This window comes from Vipera berus (genome assembly GCF_964194415.1).
Source record: "Vipera berus genome assembly, chromosome: 2".
Lineage (NCBI taxonomy): Eukaryota > Metazoa > Chordata > Lepidosauria > Squamata > Viperidae > Vipera > Vipera berus.
Genome location: NC_138203.1, coordinates 123,805,927 through 123,823,617, shown reverse-complemented (window position 1 = coordinate 123,823,617; position 17,691 = coordinate 123,805,927). Strand labels below are relative to the sequence as shown.

The 17,691-nt window shown below is 39.1% G+C and overlaps 1 protein-coding gene across 2 annotated transcripts in view; it reads right to left on the bottom strand.

Moving 5' to 3' along the window:
• Positions 1–4,626: 4,626 nt before the first annotated feature.
• The window catches only part of WNK3 (WNK lysine deficient protein kinase 3), a 90,100-nt gene continuing 77,035 nt past the window's right edge, over positions 4,627–17,691 (bottom strand). For both annotated transcript variants that reach the window (XM_081320366.1, XM_081320367.1), the window contains 5 exons: positions 13,939–14,408; positions 10,775–10,986; positions 10,351–10,452; positions 9,531–9,733; positions 4,627–8,052 (listed from right to left, as the gene is read on the bottom strand). In XM_081320366.1, coding sequence (XP_081176492.1) covers positions 7,723–8,052; positions 9,531–9,733; positions 10,351–10,452; positions 10,775–10,986; positions 13,939–14,408 — 1,317 coding nt within the window. In that variant the 3' untranslated portion in view covers positions 4,627–7,722. The remainder of the gene's footprint in view (positions 8,053–9,530; positions 9,734–10,350; positions 10,453–10,774; positions 10,987–13,938; positions 14,409–17,691) is intronic.

Below are 17,691 nucleotides of genomic sequence, written 5' to 3'. Positions count from 1 at the left end.
ATTCTATACCATTATGTTCCAGCTTTTATACCATCCTTCAATTATTAGATTTTTATCCCACCTTTATTAATTTTTTTATAAATAACTAATAGTGGTGAATACTATACTTTCTTTCTTTCCCTACAACAACAACCCTGGAAGGTGGGTTGGACTGAGAGAGAGTGACTTGCCCAAAGTCTCCCAGTCTGAAGTAAATTCAAAGACTTCCTATCTGGTTTTCTTCTGGATTCCCTAACTTCACCAAGAATCTAACCTGTGTTACTGGAATCCTATATTGTTTGGTTTGACTACAGGCTCAGGTCATTGGGGATTTTGCAAGCCATTATGATTAGCATGATGAGAGAAGCATGTATGCATTTTATTACTCTTGTGTAACAAAATAGCCATTTAAAAATTGAGTATTCAAATGCAAAGAAGGCTTTGCAGCACCTTAACAACTATCTTGTAAGAATGGAGAATAGTCCTTGGCAGAACTACCACACTACCCCCCACTAAATCTTGCCAAGTTCTTGGCATCATGGTAAAAGTAGTGATAGGAAGATAACTTTTTGTTTCCTGTTTTTTTGATGGCAGTTTGTAAATTTGGGTAAATAAATACAATTACACCCTTAGAAAGGTATGATTTCTGCTATAAACATGCATTTTAAGAAACACTGTGTTTCCTATTTTAGCAATAAAGACCAGCCATTTTTTTCCCAACACAGCCTTTATTTTCCTTTGTAACAGTTTAAAAAAATATTTGTTAATGGTTGTGTACAAATGAAGTCAACTCACAGCTTGCAAAAATAATTTAAAAACACATGGAAACAACTGCTGATAAAAGACATTTGTTTTCTACCATAAAGTTTTAGGACTATGTTTTTTTAAAAAAACTGAATGGGATGCCTCATCCATCTAATAATGAACAGGTCACCCACATTCTATGTTTATTCAGAAACATCTCAGCTTTAATGCCAAGTTGATGGGTTGAAAAGTCCTACGATGTTACATTATGATATAATTCACACCGAGACATAAGAAAATTCCGATTTCTGAATTTCTGAAAGTGAAATATTGCCAATTTGTGTAAATCTAAGGAGACATTTATTCACAGGATATACCTGATCATGTTGTCATACATTATAGGCCCACATGCTCTTCAGTTAGTTCTAGCAAAGAATAAAGGGGGGAAAAACAAACAGGCCTCTCTTCAAATAGGATACAATTTTTTTAAAAAATAGAGAAGTCCTTTGTTGTATTATAATTTTTAGAACCACAGGACCTCCAATGTGACCACCACACCCAACTAGTAAGGGATAACTGTGTGGCCTAAATTAACCATAACAAGGAACCATAAACATCCTGCTTAGGATGCTTTAAAAGTGGGACAGAAACTGGTACCTGGAAGTAAATTAAATCCACAGCAACTAGGAGCTCTACTATCCAGCTGTTCATGTTCTTAACTTCATGTCTAACAGAACCTGGATGTACATTTCTACAACTCTCAAAGATACTATTTGCTGTCCTCCTGCACTTACCTTCTTTTGTCAATGGAAATGAGAGAAGAAATAGCTTAATAAAATGCTGGACAGATAGCCTCAAAGGATCAGCTGGATGTTTAAAAGGCAACAACACATTCAGACTTCGAAGTGTTTTGTAATTCATTGCCTATCACTGAGGGCTATTTAATATTTGGTATGTGGATCATTTCATTACAGAAAAACAGTCTGCCATGTTGTAAAATATAAGGTACTTGCTACAACTGTATTCCTCCTCTGAGAATTGGCTTCCCAAACAATACTTTATTACTCTTGCAATCAAAGAAATAATGACATGAACAATTTAGGAAGTTCCTATAATTATTGTAATGGAAGGAAGAAAACTATTAAGAAATGATCGAATTCTTCCGGCATGCTAAATGCTAGAACCACTGCTAATTTAAATTGGCTCAGTTCCATTAACTTCAAGGAGATGTATATGCACAAAGAAATTAGTTAAAAACAGGTATGCTAAGACTCTTGTTCATTGCAGTTTAATTCTAAGGCAGCCACTAGAATCATAACATATATTGTATACATTGGGAATAACTGTATAAATGCAATATGGTATTTGGTTCTGAGAGTTAATTCTGCTACTCAAAATAATCACAATTCTTTTCTTTTTTTTTAAAGGAAAATGATGAAAGTTTGTTTGATCCCTTAAAGTAAGTTTAGCTGTATAAGTTTTGTAAGTGAAATGTTCAACTGGACCAATAAACTAAAAAATATTACTTAAATCAACTGGTTTTTCTTGAAAATGCAGTCTGGAAACATGACAGAATTTTTATAGCAATGTTTCTGAGTTTCAGAATTAAAAAGGAATATGAGTTTATTGCCTGAATGTGGTTTCATGTTTTCTCTCCTAAATTTACTGTGTAAAGTCCCTTTGCTAGTGAAACATACCTGATCCTTACACTTTGCGAAGACGTGAATCCATGTTTGGTATTCTCCCACTTACACACATATTCCTTATATGAGTCTTAATGTAAGCACTAATTGTAATAGATTTATTAAGGATTGAACAGCAACCCATGTTTTTAGCATTAAATCATGCTTGAATCTAGGGCTAATGTAAACAGAAAATACAATATGCTTACCAGAAAGGAAGGATAAGATAAAAGGAATTTGTAGTGGGGCTTTTTAGGCTAAACCTACAGCCTGTATGGTTTCACTCCCATTGATCCATCAACTTCAGTTAAGAACTAACAAATCTAACATCTAAGAAATTTATACTCCTTCCAAGCAATCTGCGTGAGAAATTCTTTCCTAAAGACAGTAAATCTTGTTTTCCCACTTAGATGGTGGTACCTTGGGTAATGGAAGACGGATGAGGCAGTCACACTCCTTGCTAAGTTGCTGTAACCAGTTGGAATATACACTAGAAAAAATGCACGGAGCTGTTCTTTTCATTCATCTGTCATTATGTTATACTCAGGTTGATGAATAAACTTGTTAAATCTTCTCTGTGAACATTAAACATCCTCCGTAAAACAGCAAACAGAATGAGCTGCTTGTGCCAAGTTACAAAAAAAAATAAAAAAAATAAAAAATGGGAGAGTGAGAGGAAAAAGCATGTGTCAAAACACTGTATCGAATTTAAACAGACAGAAACAGTAGAACACATTGTTTATGCCACAGCCTAGATTTAAACAGCACTAACAAATGAGGTAGGTAAGAAACATGAAATTTCAACAAAGAAAACAATTCAGTTTGAACACTCCTAAAAATCCACAAAGTTATTAAAATTATACATTCCATTCATATCATACAAGCTCAGGCTCAAGCTTCACAGCAGGAAAGTGCCTTCCAAAACATTCCCCAAAACCAAATTCACAGTTTGATTTCTTTTTAAGAGGGTGCATGCTTCAAAAAGAAACAGAATGAAAGCAATGGGGAAGAGAAGAAAAACTGGGCAGTCAATGTTTCACATTAAACGCAGAGACTCAAAAATACACAAACATAGTAAGTATCTATGTTTCCTCCATTGCCGGTGGCTTTACATAACTTCAAAGATGGGGGCACTCCAACTAGAAAAAAAATCTGGTTTCTTATTTTTCCCCCCCAAACTAAAGATATAGTAATACTAATATTGCCTGTGTTTACAAAGTTTTTGGTAGTGTTTCAAAAACCTATGAAATCAAAGCCTCTGAGACTTTTTGGGGCAGAGTTAAATTACTATCCACATCACAGTTAACACATTGGCCATGTCACATTCTCTGAACTCTGGCCATTGAAGACAGGAAGTAAACTTTATAAAAGGATGCCACTCCTTATAAAAGGATGCCACTCTTGTCCCCGCCCCTCCACAGCGTAACACAATCTCATTATGCTTTTCCACTTGAAATGAAGAATCTCAGCACATAATTATGTTAGATCATACGTTCTATATTGGTAAGGCTTTTGAAAATAATAAGCAGGGGAACGTATGGATGTGATTATCAGCAGCAACCACTTAGCATCTAATTCCAGCTTAAACTGAAATTACAGATACACGTACTGTTTTGAAGTGTCAAACAAGTTACTTCATGAATATCACTTTCATTCTCTCAACAGTAGAAAGAAAAGTCAGGTAAGGATTTCCCAACTCCTCAAGGCTTCAAAGAAAGCCTGCTCCTGTCAACTATAAAACAGTGAGGAAATTCTACTTAAAGCAAAAGAAGAAAAGACTAAATCTGTAAAAAATCTGTATCTAAGCTTTACTTAAAAGGCATTTCCTTCACTCACTCTTGCTATCCACATACAGAAAATAGGAATCAGGTCTGTTCTCCTTGTTTGCAAAATGCGTATTATGCCAAATTTCTGCTTAACTTCAATTCCAAGTTATTTCTGAATTCACCCAAGAAGAAAAAAGGCTACGTAAATCTAACAGTTGATCCATGTAAATTAAGGTTTATTTTCCCTTGCCTACCATTGTTCAGTTGTATAATTTCCTGATGTTAAAAAGTCCCAGGCTCCATACTTTGAATAGTATAAGCAGGATTTTAAACTTTTTTGTGTAGCCTAATTTGATCTAAACAGGGTATTTTCCAGGGTATTTTATTTTGTTTGTTTTTTACATAATAAACTAAAAGTCTCATGTCTCTGTTTGTGCTTTCTACATTTTTTTAAAAAATAAAGAAGCAATATATGTTGTAATTCTCAACTGAGACAAACTACGTCAGATTATGGGTTATGCCAGTTCTACATGAAAATCAGGAATTGAATTAGAAAAGGCATGGGCAAGGCAAACGGTGCCCAATTTTTCTCTTCAAAATTGCTCTTTGCAAGTGGGAATACCCTGGTTTCAAAATTCCACCAAGAGAAAAGCAGCAAGGAGAGACTATTTTATGAAGTAGGGAAAGTGGAAATTCGATGTATACCCTTGCACCTAGCCATACAGCACTTTAAACTGACCCTGTCCTCTACAGAAAATCAGCAGCAACGTAACCCTGATATATATATATACGTATATATCTCCTATTGTTACACTGGTTTCCCTACAACACTGAAGTATACTCTACGGTTTACTCAATAATCAGGATTGCACAAATGCACCAGTGTTACACCACATTTTAACTTCGTAACAGAAAAACAATTCAAATATTTGTGTGCCTGAGAGAGCTAAATGAGCTAGGGACCTTTCATATAGATAAATCAGCCTTTAAGACCCTCGTGGGTACTTCCTAGCAGTTTGCATTTTTACATAACAGCAAACTAGAATACAACATTTTATGCTTTCATACAAGTCAAAGTGAATTGCTGACAGAGTTTATTTAAAAGAGTGGAAAGTGAAAAAAAAAAGATGGAATTAAATGTCATATAATCAGCTGTCTGCTCATTTCGTGCCCCCTCCCCTCCTTACGGAGCAGATTATAAAGGCACAGATGGGGCTGTAGGAAGAGGTATAATCACCTCTCAACTGCTCTATGAGTGGAAACTGCTTCTGCTCATGGAAATGCTCCGCTGATTTTCCCACAAATCATATGTATGTCTTTTTTTAAAAAAAAAATAACACTGTTCTTGCCTAAGTTCTCCAAACTGAAACTTTTAAGTTATATACGATTTTACTGCTGCAAATCAGCAATGTACTTTTCAAGCATCAAAAGACTAAAACTATTTTTTTCAACTTTCCAGTAAAAATCTGAAAAGATACTAAGATTATCCATTACAAGGCACTGCAAATCTTGCAGGCCGAACAAAGAGGCTGCATTAAACAGTAAGCAGAATCTTTGTCCAGAATGCAGAGGGGAGAAATATAGTCTGTAATATATCACTAAGACTACAGATGCTGTTTTACGAAAAACAAGAGCTGGTGTCTGAAACTTGATTTAAATAAAATAATCTGCAGCAACTCTTGATATTCCTGGCCACAGTACCATTAAACCAAATGGCATATTAATGTCAGAATTAAATGTGGTCTTTTAGATAAAATTCAATTACCTTGAAGTTTAAAGACTGTCTAATTTTAATGAAATTAAACCTATTGCTTGCTCAAAATATCAGACAGCTGCAAAAATGGCACTTTTAATATCCAAAAGACAGTCATTTAAGTCTGGATTTAAAATAAAGCATGGCAATTTTCATTCCAAAGTAAAGAATAGGGAAAGTGAGCTAGATGGTATTTCAGCAAGCGCCTGAAAGACTTGCAACAAAGGAAGCAACCTCTGAATGCACATAAGAATACAATTTCCAACAAGAAAGGAATAAACTGATTGTGTATTATAGAAAACAAGAAATGTTAGCTCCAGTGAATTATAACCTCCATCATACTGGTAGTTCACAGCCGATTAAGTTAAACATGTACCGTTAAACTAAGCCAATTCTCTATCAAGATGAAATTATAACGACAATATTCACATGGCAGGTGAAATACAGTTGCTAAAATTAGTGATTATATGAGATATACATCTCCAAGGGAGCATGCCTCTTTATTTAGCAAATTTTTATATCTCTTTAAGGATTTTGAACTGGTAAATTTTAGACTTTTCTTTACATGACATCCAATTAGCAGCACTAGATGTAACTAAAAAACAGAAAGCCTGCCACATGGGATTCCAGCACCATATCCTTATTGCCATACATACCTGTAGAATTTTCTTAAATTTGTAAATGTAAAGATGGATCTTGCACCTTGGCAATCAAATTCAGTAAACACTAAAAACTTTAATGCTCTGAGAAACAACACTAGGCATCTAAACTAGGAGACTGTATTTCACTATCTGCTGTAAGGCAATCCATTAAATGCAAAAACTATGTGCACTAGACCCTGTTTCAATTTATAATCTTTTTCCAACAACTAAAGAAATGTTGAATATGGATTACAAATGAAGTGAAAATGGCCAAGATGGGACAATTTTTAAAAAAGACCCACAATAGTCCCCCAGCCCTAGTTCCCACCCTTTCCAATACTACCTCCTCCCCCCACCCACTCCATAATGTAAGATTTGTATCAGCTGCAAAATAAGCCTTAAAAAACTCAAGAGTCCCAAACACAGGTACAATAAACCAGGCCAACATTCCAATGTATCTACTGAATACAGTGTGTGTAAGGACATCTAGTTGCATTCTACAAATACTAGTTCTGAATTGTCCAGGACAGCTTTCCCAAATCAAAGAGAAGGCAGCAACTATATGCCTCTTCTTTCAGCAGTGCTTCACTTCCAAAAGGCCTATCTCTGGGACAGAGGAAAGAAAAGTTTACAATAGAATTCAACTAAACAAACTACCAATATTTTTTTTAATCCTTAGCTAACCTGTAGTCTGAGCTGCCAATGAAACTAAATGGAAACGTAACAATAATGCAAATATAAATGTCACTCTTCTCTGCTGATCCCTTCCACTCTGTAAATTAATTCAAATGCTAGTAAGTGTACAATCCAAGAAGAGTAACTACCAACTTCAAAAACAGTTGTCACAAAAGCAAACAAGGGATACGGGGCAGGAATGACAGGGAAGGCTTATTAATAAGCAGCACATGGCATGCTGTCCATCTCAGGAACAAAAGAGATGCACAGGCCAAAGCTCTCTCAAGTACTTAAAAAAATCCCCTAAAGAAAATGAAATCAAGTATTCAAAGAGGAGAATGCAAAAACAATCTCCTACCATTCCCACATCACTGCACTGGGGAATTCACCCCCAAATCCAGGCAGCAGAATGCAAGGCAGAGGAATGGAGTCATGAGAGATAGGCACAGTCCCCATAACTAGCATCCTTTTGCTATCCATCTTCATTTGGGACTTGGGGGAACGGGAGCTGGGTTTTGCACGGGTGACGCTGGAAATGCTGGCATGCTGATCCCTGGTTGAAAGGGTCCCACTGTCTGGGCAGGGACCACGACAGATTGTTGAGTTGTCCCAGAAATGCCCATCCATTGCACTGGGTAAGCTGTTCCCGCGATGGTGTTATACTGGCACAAATGTGGTATTCCATATGGCGATAGTGTGCCAGAAAAGGGTGACAGGGGAAGTCCTTGGGGTAAAGCAGCTGGTACAGTCCCGCGGATCTGGGAAAGTGAGGAAATCCATGTGGAGGTGTAGCCCACAGTAGATGTTGTTGTCTTAAACACAAGGGAAAACAGAAACTATTTTAAATGCAAGGAAACATACTCAGCAGCTGCCTGTGGTACATCTTAGTAATTTTAAATAATACAGTATCTGCTAACAGAAGAGCATGGAAGAAGACCAAAGATGCAGTGAAAGGTGCACACTTTTGAACAAACGTTACCACGCAGTGGAGTTTTTAACTTTCAGGTTTTAATATCCTAGTAGCACTACTTCCTTTCTAAGTACCTACTCCCAGCTTACCATTCCCAGAGCTATTCATAACATAAGGCTGTGCGCAACCCTTCTGCTTTTCTGTCCCATTCATATAGGGCACCTGGACTTTAAACAGAGACAATGTACTCAAAGGGGAAAAAAAGTAATCTCTTATTAGTTATGAGCTATCCAGCAAATCACAGAAAACCGAAAAACCTGGTTGAATCAGAATTATTCCAGCATCTCTCCCCCTTTCCCCCCCCTCCACCAGTGATCTACCACATGTTTTGGGAAAGTTGAAATGCAGGTCATAGGCACAATAGCATTCTCTTTTATGTCTCCCTGCCACTGAGGTATATTAGGTCTGAAACTGTGAAGAATATATAGCCTTAGCAACTTAGGGGATCTATAGGTTTGAGTTTTTCAAATGCATTTTTTGATGACCCCAGTGTAAACTCTGGTGAAAAATAGCAAGCTATTCTTAATGCTTAGAATGGATTGTCTGCCTGAGAAGACTTCATAAAATACAGTGAAAATTGCTTAATCAGAGGGATATGTGAAGGGCCTAAAAATACCCCATCAGGACAATGATTTTAGTTTACCTTAGAATGATCAGAGAAATTTTTTGAACCCTTTAGAATTAACCTTAATTTTATAATAATGTGGTCCAAGTTTCATCTACCTATTAATAAAGAGAATTTAGTTAAACAGGCAACATACAAGTGTCATAGTTTTACACTGTGCTTGAAGCAACATTCACCATTATCAGTGGAAAAATGTGTTTTCCATTTATTAACTGGTGGCGCTTTCTTTAGCAATACGTATCGACTCCAAACAAATGTTTTCCATGCCTCTCGATCCATTTTGCACATTCACTTGAAGGTATCTGGAAGCTGAACAACGTGTTTCAGGTCATGCCACAACATTTCACAAATTGTCTTGGCTACTCAAAACATTTATCATTCTGTGGTAGATTTCACTCGCGGGTTCCCAACTCTAGTTATAGATGAAGTTCATCTACTATTAGATGAAGATCAAATTACACCGCAAGTCATCAACAGTGCAAGTTTACACTGAAGGGTATCTACCATAGCCAATACCCTACACCAGGCTCCTTTGAATTAGGGGAGGATAATTGCAATTTCCAGATTTCCCTTTGGTTGCAGCCGTTTTGGAATTTGGGAAGTTACAAACCCAGCCCACACGGAAGGTACCAGGTTGAGAAAGGTGAATCTAATTACAACACAAACTCTAGAGCTTGCAGGTAAAGACCTCTTACCTCATATACTTTGCTCCAGCTGTCACTATCCAGCCGGTGCTTGTTCTGTTTGATTTGATTGAGGCTTGGCTTGATGAGGGAGTTTCCCACCTTTTCTTTAGTCCAGTCATCCACCAGTTTATGCAAATCATCTGTGAACATTCCTTTTTTACTGGCTGTTGTCTGCTGACAAGAGGCAGTGCTACTCACGATGCAGAGTTGTTCTAAGAAGGAGCAAGGTTTTAGAAGGTACTCTTCAAGCAGTTGCATCAAAACACTGAAGCTGAGTGACAAGCCAACTTCTGAGTCATGCAAACCATTCTTTTGCTCTATTTGTGGTCTGGAAAAGGTCTTCCAGTATCATACTGTCATCCAAAAGAGGTGGGGGTGAACATATTTGCCCATGTTTAATTTTATTTGGGGCGACAAGGCTGGGGTGGTTTTAAGAGAGGGAAGGAGAGCATTTATTCTCCTCAAAGTCTTGCACTTCCATCGTTAAAACTTCCCCAAATTCCCCAAAGAAAGAGAATATCATACAAGCAAAAATCAGCCACTTTGCCAAACAATTTCAGATGCATAACCTGTCATAATGAGGACCTACATGCAGACTACACCTCCCCATGTCTATTATTCTTGTTTAATCATTAAGATGTACAGGGCTGCCTCAGTCACAGTGGAACTCTAAACAGCTTACAAAGTAGAAGGAGGAGGAGTATAACAGTAAGTCTAACAAAATATTCAAATGTTTGTGGCACATTTCTACGTGAGGAGGAAGAGGGAAATGGCAATAAGCAAGTTTAGCATCTGAATTGCCCTTCTTATATATAACATTTGCAAATACCTTGGTTAGTTTCTGCTTGTGAACAGCTTTGGTGCAGCAAATGGGCTTGAATGCTCAACTGATAGTCAATCACAGAGGCAGCAGTGGTTGCACAACAGCATTCTGGGTGGCAGAGAAGGGAAAGACAATCAGAAGCATCTAAAATAGCATATGCTACAGCTGGGTGTGGGGGTGATAAGGAAGGCACGCATTGCATTCAGAATCAATAGGCATCCATCTGTTTAGGAAGATCCAGGTTGAAAGCTGTCTTAGTTGACTGGAGGAAAAGCGCAGACAGCCAGGTGGCAGAGTCTTAAAGAGTTCTGAGTTGGCAGACATAACAAACTAGTGAATTCAACTTTTTTGTCCTGAATTAGGGAACCCCTAACCAATCCTCAAAAAGGCCCCTGTAGCTTGTGTAGGGTGCCCACTTGCATTTCCTTACCAGCAGCAACAATGCCGTTGTCGACATGAGAGTGAGACTGTGGCCGACTGCGCAGCTTGCTTTTGAAAGATTTAGGCCGTCGCGGGGACGACAGTTGCAGGGAGATGTCAGAGGATTCTGACCGGCCGTCTTTGATGGAGCGGAGACGTTCGTATAGCTCCTGCAACTCCCTGTTCTGCTGAGCTTGCAGGCTGACTACTTCTTGGATGTGCCTACACAGAAGCAGAGGAAAAGAAGAAAACCTTGGCAAGACGTAAGTTCTCGGTTACTCTTTCACCTCAATGGTCACCCCACAAGGGAAAGTAGGGAGCATAGACTCAGGCTAATGGCCTCTTTACTCTCAGCTTGCTTGGGTTTCCTCAAGGTGTGAGGGAGAGATGTTTCACGACAAACTCCTGCATAGAATGAGGCCATCGCCTGGAGGCAGAAAAAGCTGGAGAAGGAAGCCCGATCAAGTGCTCTGACTTGCTCTGGGGAAGCAGCACTTCTCCCTTTTCCCACTATGATGTTTTAAGAACCTTCATCGAACGCTGGAGGGGTTGCAAACAGAACATTTTTTTCACATGCGGAGGACTTATGTAAGTGGTACCTTATTGGAAGACACCATTCAAAGGGATCAGAATAACAACTAAGCAAAAGTAGAAGGTATTCTAGAATTGGGATTATTGCATAGAAGTTCTAGGTTGGCAGGAGCTGGGGCAAGAATGGGAGTTTACCTCGTCACCTAGTACTTGGGTCTCAAACTGTTGACTGGAAGGTTGGCAGTTTGAGACCCAAGTACCGCATGACAGGGTGAGCTCCTGTTCTTGCCCCAACTCCTACCAACTAGTAGTTTAAAAGCATGTATATGCAACTAGATAAATAGGTACCACTTTGGTGGGAAAGTAACAGTGTTCCATGTGCCTCGGCATATAGTCAAGCTGGCCGCATGACCATGGAAGCATTTTCAGACAATGCTGGCTCCCTTGGGCAGAAAATGGAGATGAGCGCCCAGCCCTAGAGTCGGACATGAGTGGACAAGGGAAACCTTTCCCTTTTCACCAGGGAGATAATTCTAAACTAAGCAGAAATATCCTTATTGTATTCTTACTCCTGGCTGCAAAATTGAGAATTGCTCTAAACTGGAATTTTTTAGACAACTTTTCAATGAATGTTGTTGTTGTTGTTAGTTGCGAAGTCGTGTCCGACACATCGTGACCCTATGGACAACGTTCCTCCAGGCCTTCCTGTCCTCTACCATCTTCTGGAGTCCATTTAAGCTCACGCCTACTGCTTCAGTGACTCCATCCAGCCACCTCATCATTCTTTCTGGCGCTACTAGTACTAGCCCTCTGCTCATCCCCAGTAGCATATTGGACCCCTTCCGACCTAAGGGGCTCATCTTCCAGCGTCATATCGTTTTGCCTTTTGGTACTGTCCATAGGGTTTTCATGGCAAAGATACCGGAGTGGGTTGCCATTTCCTTCTCCAGTGGATCACATTTTGTCAGAACTCTCTGCTATGACCTTTCCATCTTGGGTGGCCCTGCACGGCATAGCTCATAGCTTCATTGAATTACGCAAGTCCCTTCGCCACGACAAGGCAGTAATCCATGAAGAGGTTTTAATGAATACTGGTGTGCAAAAGTATGCTCAGTTTCTCTTATGGCAAAACATAAAATTCAAACAATGACTTCTCAAAGGAATTGAATCACATTTTTGTCAGATTATGTAAGTTATGCTCGTAATAATAACTTTTCTACTGTTAAATGGAATGTTATATGCAACCTATGATTGAATGTTGACATATTGTTATGTTCTGTTATCTTGTTCCTTCTTGCCTCACAGAATTTTACAAATCTAGGAGTCCTTGTGTGCAATAAGCAAGCTGTATCTCCAGGTTACGGCACTTTATGCAGTCTATGTGAAGGAAGGAATACAAATGCCTCATAGTATCTCTGACACCGGATAAAGATAAGGTAAAGGTTTCCCCTGTCCAGTTGTGTCTGATTCTAGGATTCTAGTGCTCATCCCTGTTTTTTAGCCAAGGAAGCCAGCATTGCCTGAAGACACTTCCGTGGTCATGTGGCCAGCATGACTACATGCCAAGGTGCATGGAAAGCTATATTACCTGCCCACCGAAGTGGTACCTTTTTATCTCTTTGCATTTGCACGCTTTCAAACTGCTAGGTGAGCAGGAGCTGGGGTAAGTAATGGGAGCTCACCCCGTTGCGTAATGCTCGGGTCTTGAACCTGGGCTGTCAGCTTTCCAGTTGACAAGCTCAGTGTCTTTAACTGCTGAGCCGTTGTGCCCCCAGACAATGGATAGGAGCAGCTGTGTGGTTTAAAGACCCAGGAGCTCCCTCTACTTTACCTACTTGCAAAAGGCATTCCTTGAACAATACTGCAAGAATAATGGAATTGGATTGGCTTTGTATCTATGTTACTGCCGTCCTGGTCATGAGTAAGTGGGCATTAGTGGTGATTCCAGTGACGTTGAGAACTGGTTGTTCTTTTTGCTCTTTTTTAAGCAAAGGATTTACTGTTCTGTTTTAGTTAGAAAAATATGAAGCTGGTGTGCCAGTGTAGTCGTAGATTATTTCTTCCCTTGTGGTGTTCAATGGCTCCAATTACATGCTGAAACCAGGGATGCAACACTGAACTCACTTATTAGGTTGACGCAATCTTCTGATTTATTAAAAAGACATTTCCAGTTTGATTAAAACTATTTGTAAGAAATACTCTATAGCTGACAAGCTCCCTCGCAGAAAAGTAAGCGTTTTTTTCTTTCACAAAGAAGGAAATTATACTTCTAAAGACATACTTGTCTTGATGCACAGGTACCATTTAAAAATAATGGTTTTTTCCCTTTTAAATGCACTTATTCATTTATGGGCAAATTTATGTAAATTGAGTTGAGTAATTGACATCTAACGTAGGAGTGACCGTTAAAGGCAGACAGCTCCATGCTAATAAATGATAACAGAGAACAAAAAGAATCAATTCGGACAAAGAAAATAAAGTTTTGTCAGACACAACAAAACAGAAACCACAAGTAATAGCTTAATGGAGCAAAAAAATATAATTGTACCATATCTGATTCCCCCCCCACACAATCTAGTAATTCCCTGGGATTAGATGCAATGTAAATCTTTACAGTACAAGGCTCAATGTTAGTGCCCTTACTTCTCCCGCAAACGCTGTAGCTCCATTTTCAGGTCCTCATCTTCAATTTCAGATTCATCGTCACTGCTCATGGGGGAAGATGCAGAGTAAAAAACAGAACTACGCCTCTTTGGGTGGGTGCCGCCCCTTTCCTCTTGAGACTGCTGGTTTGACTCCCAGCCTTCTAGGCTGCCACCACCCATTGGTGCAGACAGTTCACTGTCAGAGCTAGGCTGCTTCTGGATCACATCCCCTTTAGACCACGGCTCTGAGCAGGACTGCGCGCTGCTTGCGGTAGCAGAGGTCTCCTCCACTTCCTGCTGTTCGGAGGCCGTGCAAAATGCATCAGTTTCACCCATGGCACTGGGCAAGGTAGCCATTTCTTTTCCCCTAGGACAGCCTTCTTCTGTTCCAAGCTCCAAGGAAGGAGACATCTCAGAGAGTTCACTTTCTGAAACACCCGAGGACAACTGTTGTGGAACCGTAATAACCTAAAGCCAAAAAAAAAAAAAGACAAGAGAAGAAAGGAAGATTTAATTCAGTAGAGTTCTACAAAAAATGAAGCTTAAAATGAGCTACACAGGTATAAAAGGATTCGAGACTCAACGGGGCAGAAATAATATGCGCATTTCATTATGCACATTTAAACAGTTACTTGTCTTCGGCTTTATGTTAATAAATCATCTGTCCTTGGTAGGTGGAATTAGAAGGAACTGAGAATGAGTAGGAGCTTCAAGGAGACAGATATGTTATTTCATTCACTTAAATTTTAAACCTCTGTCTTCAGAATGCTTTAAATGAATAGCCATATATTTAAAACAATGCCAATCAAAGTAAATAAACTTAAGTAAAAGATGACAAACATATTACATTCAACATTTATTGTTCATTTAAGACAAGAGTAAAATATATTTTCATAAGAAGCTAATAAATGGATCTGGCAGTTTGAACAAGAGAACAAGTACATTCATTCAAAACATAGGGAAACAGTGTGACAGGCCATGTCAGCTCAGATTGAACTACAATTATAAACCACATCTGATTCTATAGCCAAAAAGCCATTCAAAAAAAGGGGGGGAAAAACCATATTAAATGACCCTGCAAAATACGTATGAGGATTAGACCACAAAGAAGAAAAGGCTATAGAGAATAATAATTTTAAAAATCATGACACAATAACCAATTTTTACATATTCCTTTAAAAATGCATTTAATTCATGAGTGTCAATATGTTTTGCAAAGCCTGCCCAAAAATGCCTTCAAAATGCAGCTAAACTTTCTGCCACCGTGTAATGAAGAAGCAGGCCAGCACCCGCTTGTTTTTCCGCAACAGACTGAGGAAGGAGGGAGATGGAGGAGGAAGAGTAAAAAAATGACTTGGAGCAACTTAGAGCCCCAGGACCATGCAATAGGCATTTGAATGCCATTTATCCTCAAAGAGATACTAGATGAAAGTAAAATGCTACCGCAGCAAAGAACAGAAAAAAGTTGCACAGAAAATGATTGCAGAAAAGGAATAACAGTGAATGGGGAATAAAAAAGCCAAGTAATACTTGGCTCCTTTTCCCTTTAGCAACAAAAATTCTGGTCCCAACTGTGGTTGTAAATTGAAGACTATCGTACATTTGAATTATGTATGAAATATCTAAGCCAGTTCTGCAATTTTCTAGAAAGACAGATGATTTCCCCAGTTGCCAAAATAAATGAATAGTGCAGTACTTATTTCTATCCAAAACAGCACATAAAATTCTCCTGATTTGCTTTGTGTACGATAAATAAGGGATTACATTTGAGTAATGTAATCTGGGTACAAGCACTCAATTGACAAGTACATTGGGCGGCAGGAAGAAATATAGTATTTCTTTGCACAGTTGTCTTGAATTTCAAATAATTTCAGTTGCGTAAAAAACATAAGGCACGGTGGAGACATAAAATCTGTTCCAACTTATTAGTAGTCCTCAACTTACAATCACAATTGGGACTGGAACTTTGGACACTAAGCAATGTGGTTGTTGAGTTGCACCTGATTTTACCACCTTTTGTACCATGCTCATTAAGCAAATCTAGCTTTTTTGCATTGACTTTGCTTCTGACGCTGGGATGCTGCAACCGTCATAAATACATGCCAGTTGCCAAGCACCCAAATTCTGATCATGTGACCGGTTCTACAGTGGTAAGTGGAAGGGCCATTCTGTAAGTCACTTTTTTCAGCATCACTGTAACTCTGAACAGTTGTTAAACAAATGGTTGTTAAGGACTACTTGTATAGCCATCATTTCTCCTCCTTCATTCTGTTGTTGGAGCTAACTATGATGTAGCATTACATCGTCAATAGCAGTTTTTCTAAGCATGACTAAGTTCATGGTTAGAATGAATTTGTAGTATAGGGCTAATTTATGCAGGAAATGTTGATTTAACATTTTATTCCAAAAATAACAGGGAGGAGGAGGAGGAGGAGGAGGAGGAGGAGGAAGCACAAAGAAGTTACATAACATCTCCTAACTTTCTAACTCTTAAAAGATGACAATTCTATATTTAATAGGCCCCTTACTAAAATATTAGGCAGGGGGGAAAAAACCCTTCTTAAACCTCTCAGCTTTCGATACCATCGATCGTGGTACCTTTCTGGACCAGCTTTAGGAGGTCGGAAGTGGGCAGCCCTGGGACGCTGGCTCCCCTCTTCCCTCCAGGGTTGGTTCCAAGTGTATCGATGGGGGAGAGGGAGGAAGGTCCAGCCGGTGGCCTCCTAGTTTGTAAGGTGCTGCAGGGCTCAGTCCTCTCTCCTCTCCTGCTAAATATCTACACGGAGGGTAATTCAAAAGTTCAGGGTGAGGCATCAGATGAAACCCAGCTTTATATTTCCACCCCGGCTCGTTTGAGGGATGCCATTAATGTTCTACCTCAGTATCTCCGTTTATGGATACAGACGAGGAGCAACAGGCTTCAACTCAACCCTAGCAAGACCAAGGGGCTCTAGGCTTTAGGAGCCACTGGCTTTGAGGGCCTTCCATGTTTAGCTCTGGATGGGCTTGCACTCCTTCAGATGGAATCTGTGAACAACGTGGGAATCCTCTGGGACTCCTGGCTAAGAATAGGCAGGCACAGATCGAAAGGTTTTTTTTCCACAAATACATTTTGTATGCCAATTGCATCCATTCCTGGACTGGGCGGTTCTGTTTATAGTAATTCATGCCTTGGTCACTTCCCGACGGGACTGTGCATTATGTGGGGCTGTCCTTGAAGAACATTCAGAAACTTCAAGTGGTACACAATGCAGCAAAGAAGCAGTGAGAGCTGCCTTTCATTTCATGCAGGTGACACCTCTGTTTTGCAAACTGCATTGGTTGTCATTATGCTTCCAGATTCAATTCACGCTACTGGTGGTTATCTATATAGCTAGGCATTGGGCTGGGTTACTTGCAGAGCTGTCTTTCTTCTTCCCAGGATCTACCTTTTATTCATGGTTAGCCATCCAGAGCCCTGTATTTAAAATGGCCAGCCATATAAACTTAAGAAATAAGTAAATATTATCTTAGTTAACCATTTTGCTATATGTAAATAAACAAGTTGTGATATAAACTAGAGCTCGTTCAAGCAATATTTTATTTCTACACAAAATCCATTTGCAGGTAGAAATTTGCATGAATCTCACATACATACCATCCCTTGGGAGATATCAATAAAGTGTCTTGCATTAAAACTAAGGACGAGTTTCAAAGTCAAAATTTTCTTTCTGTCTGCAAAATCAGTTGACCCAGACCAATACTTGGAGAA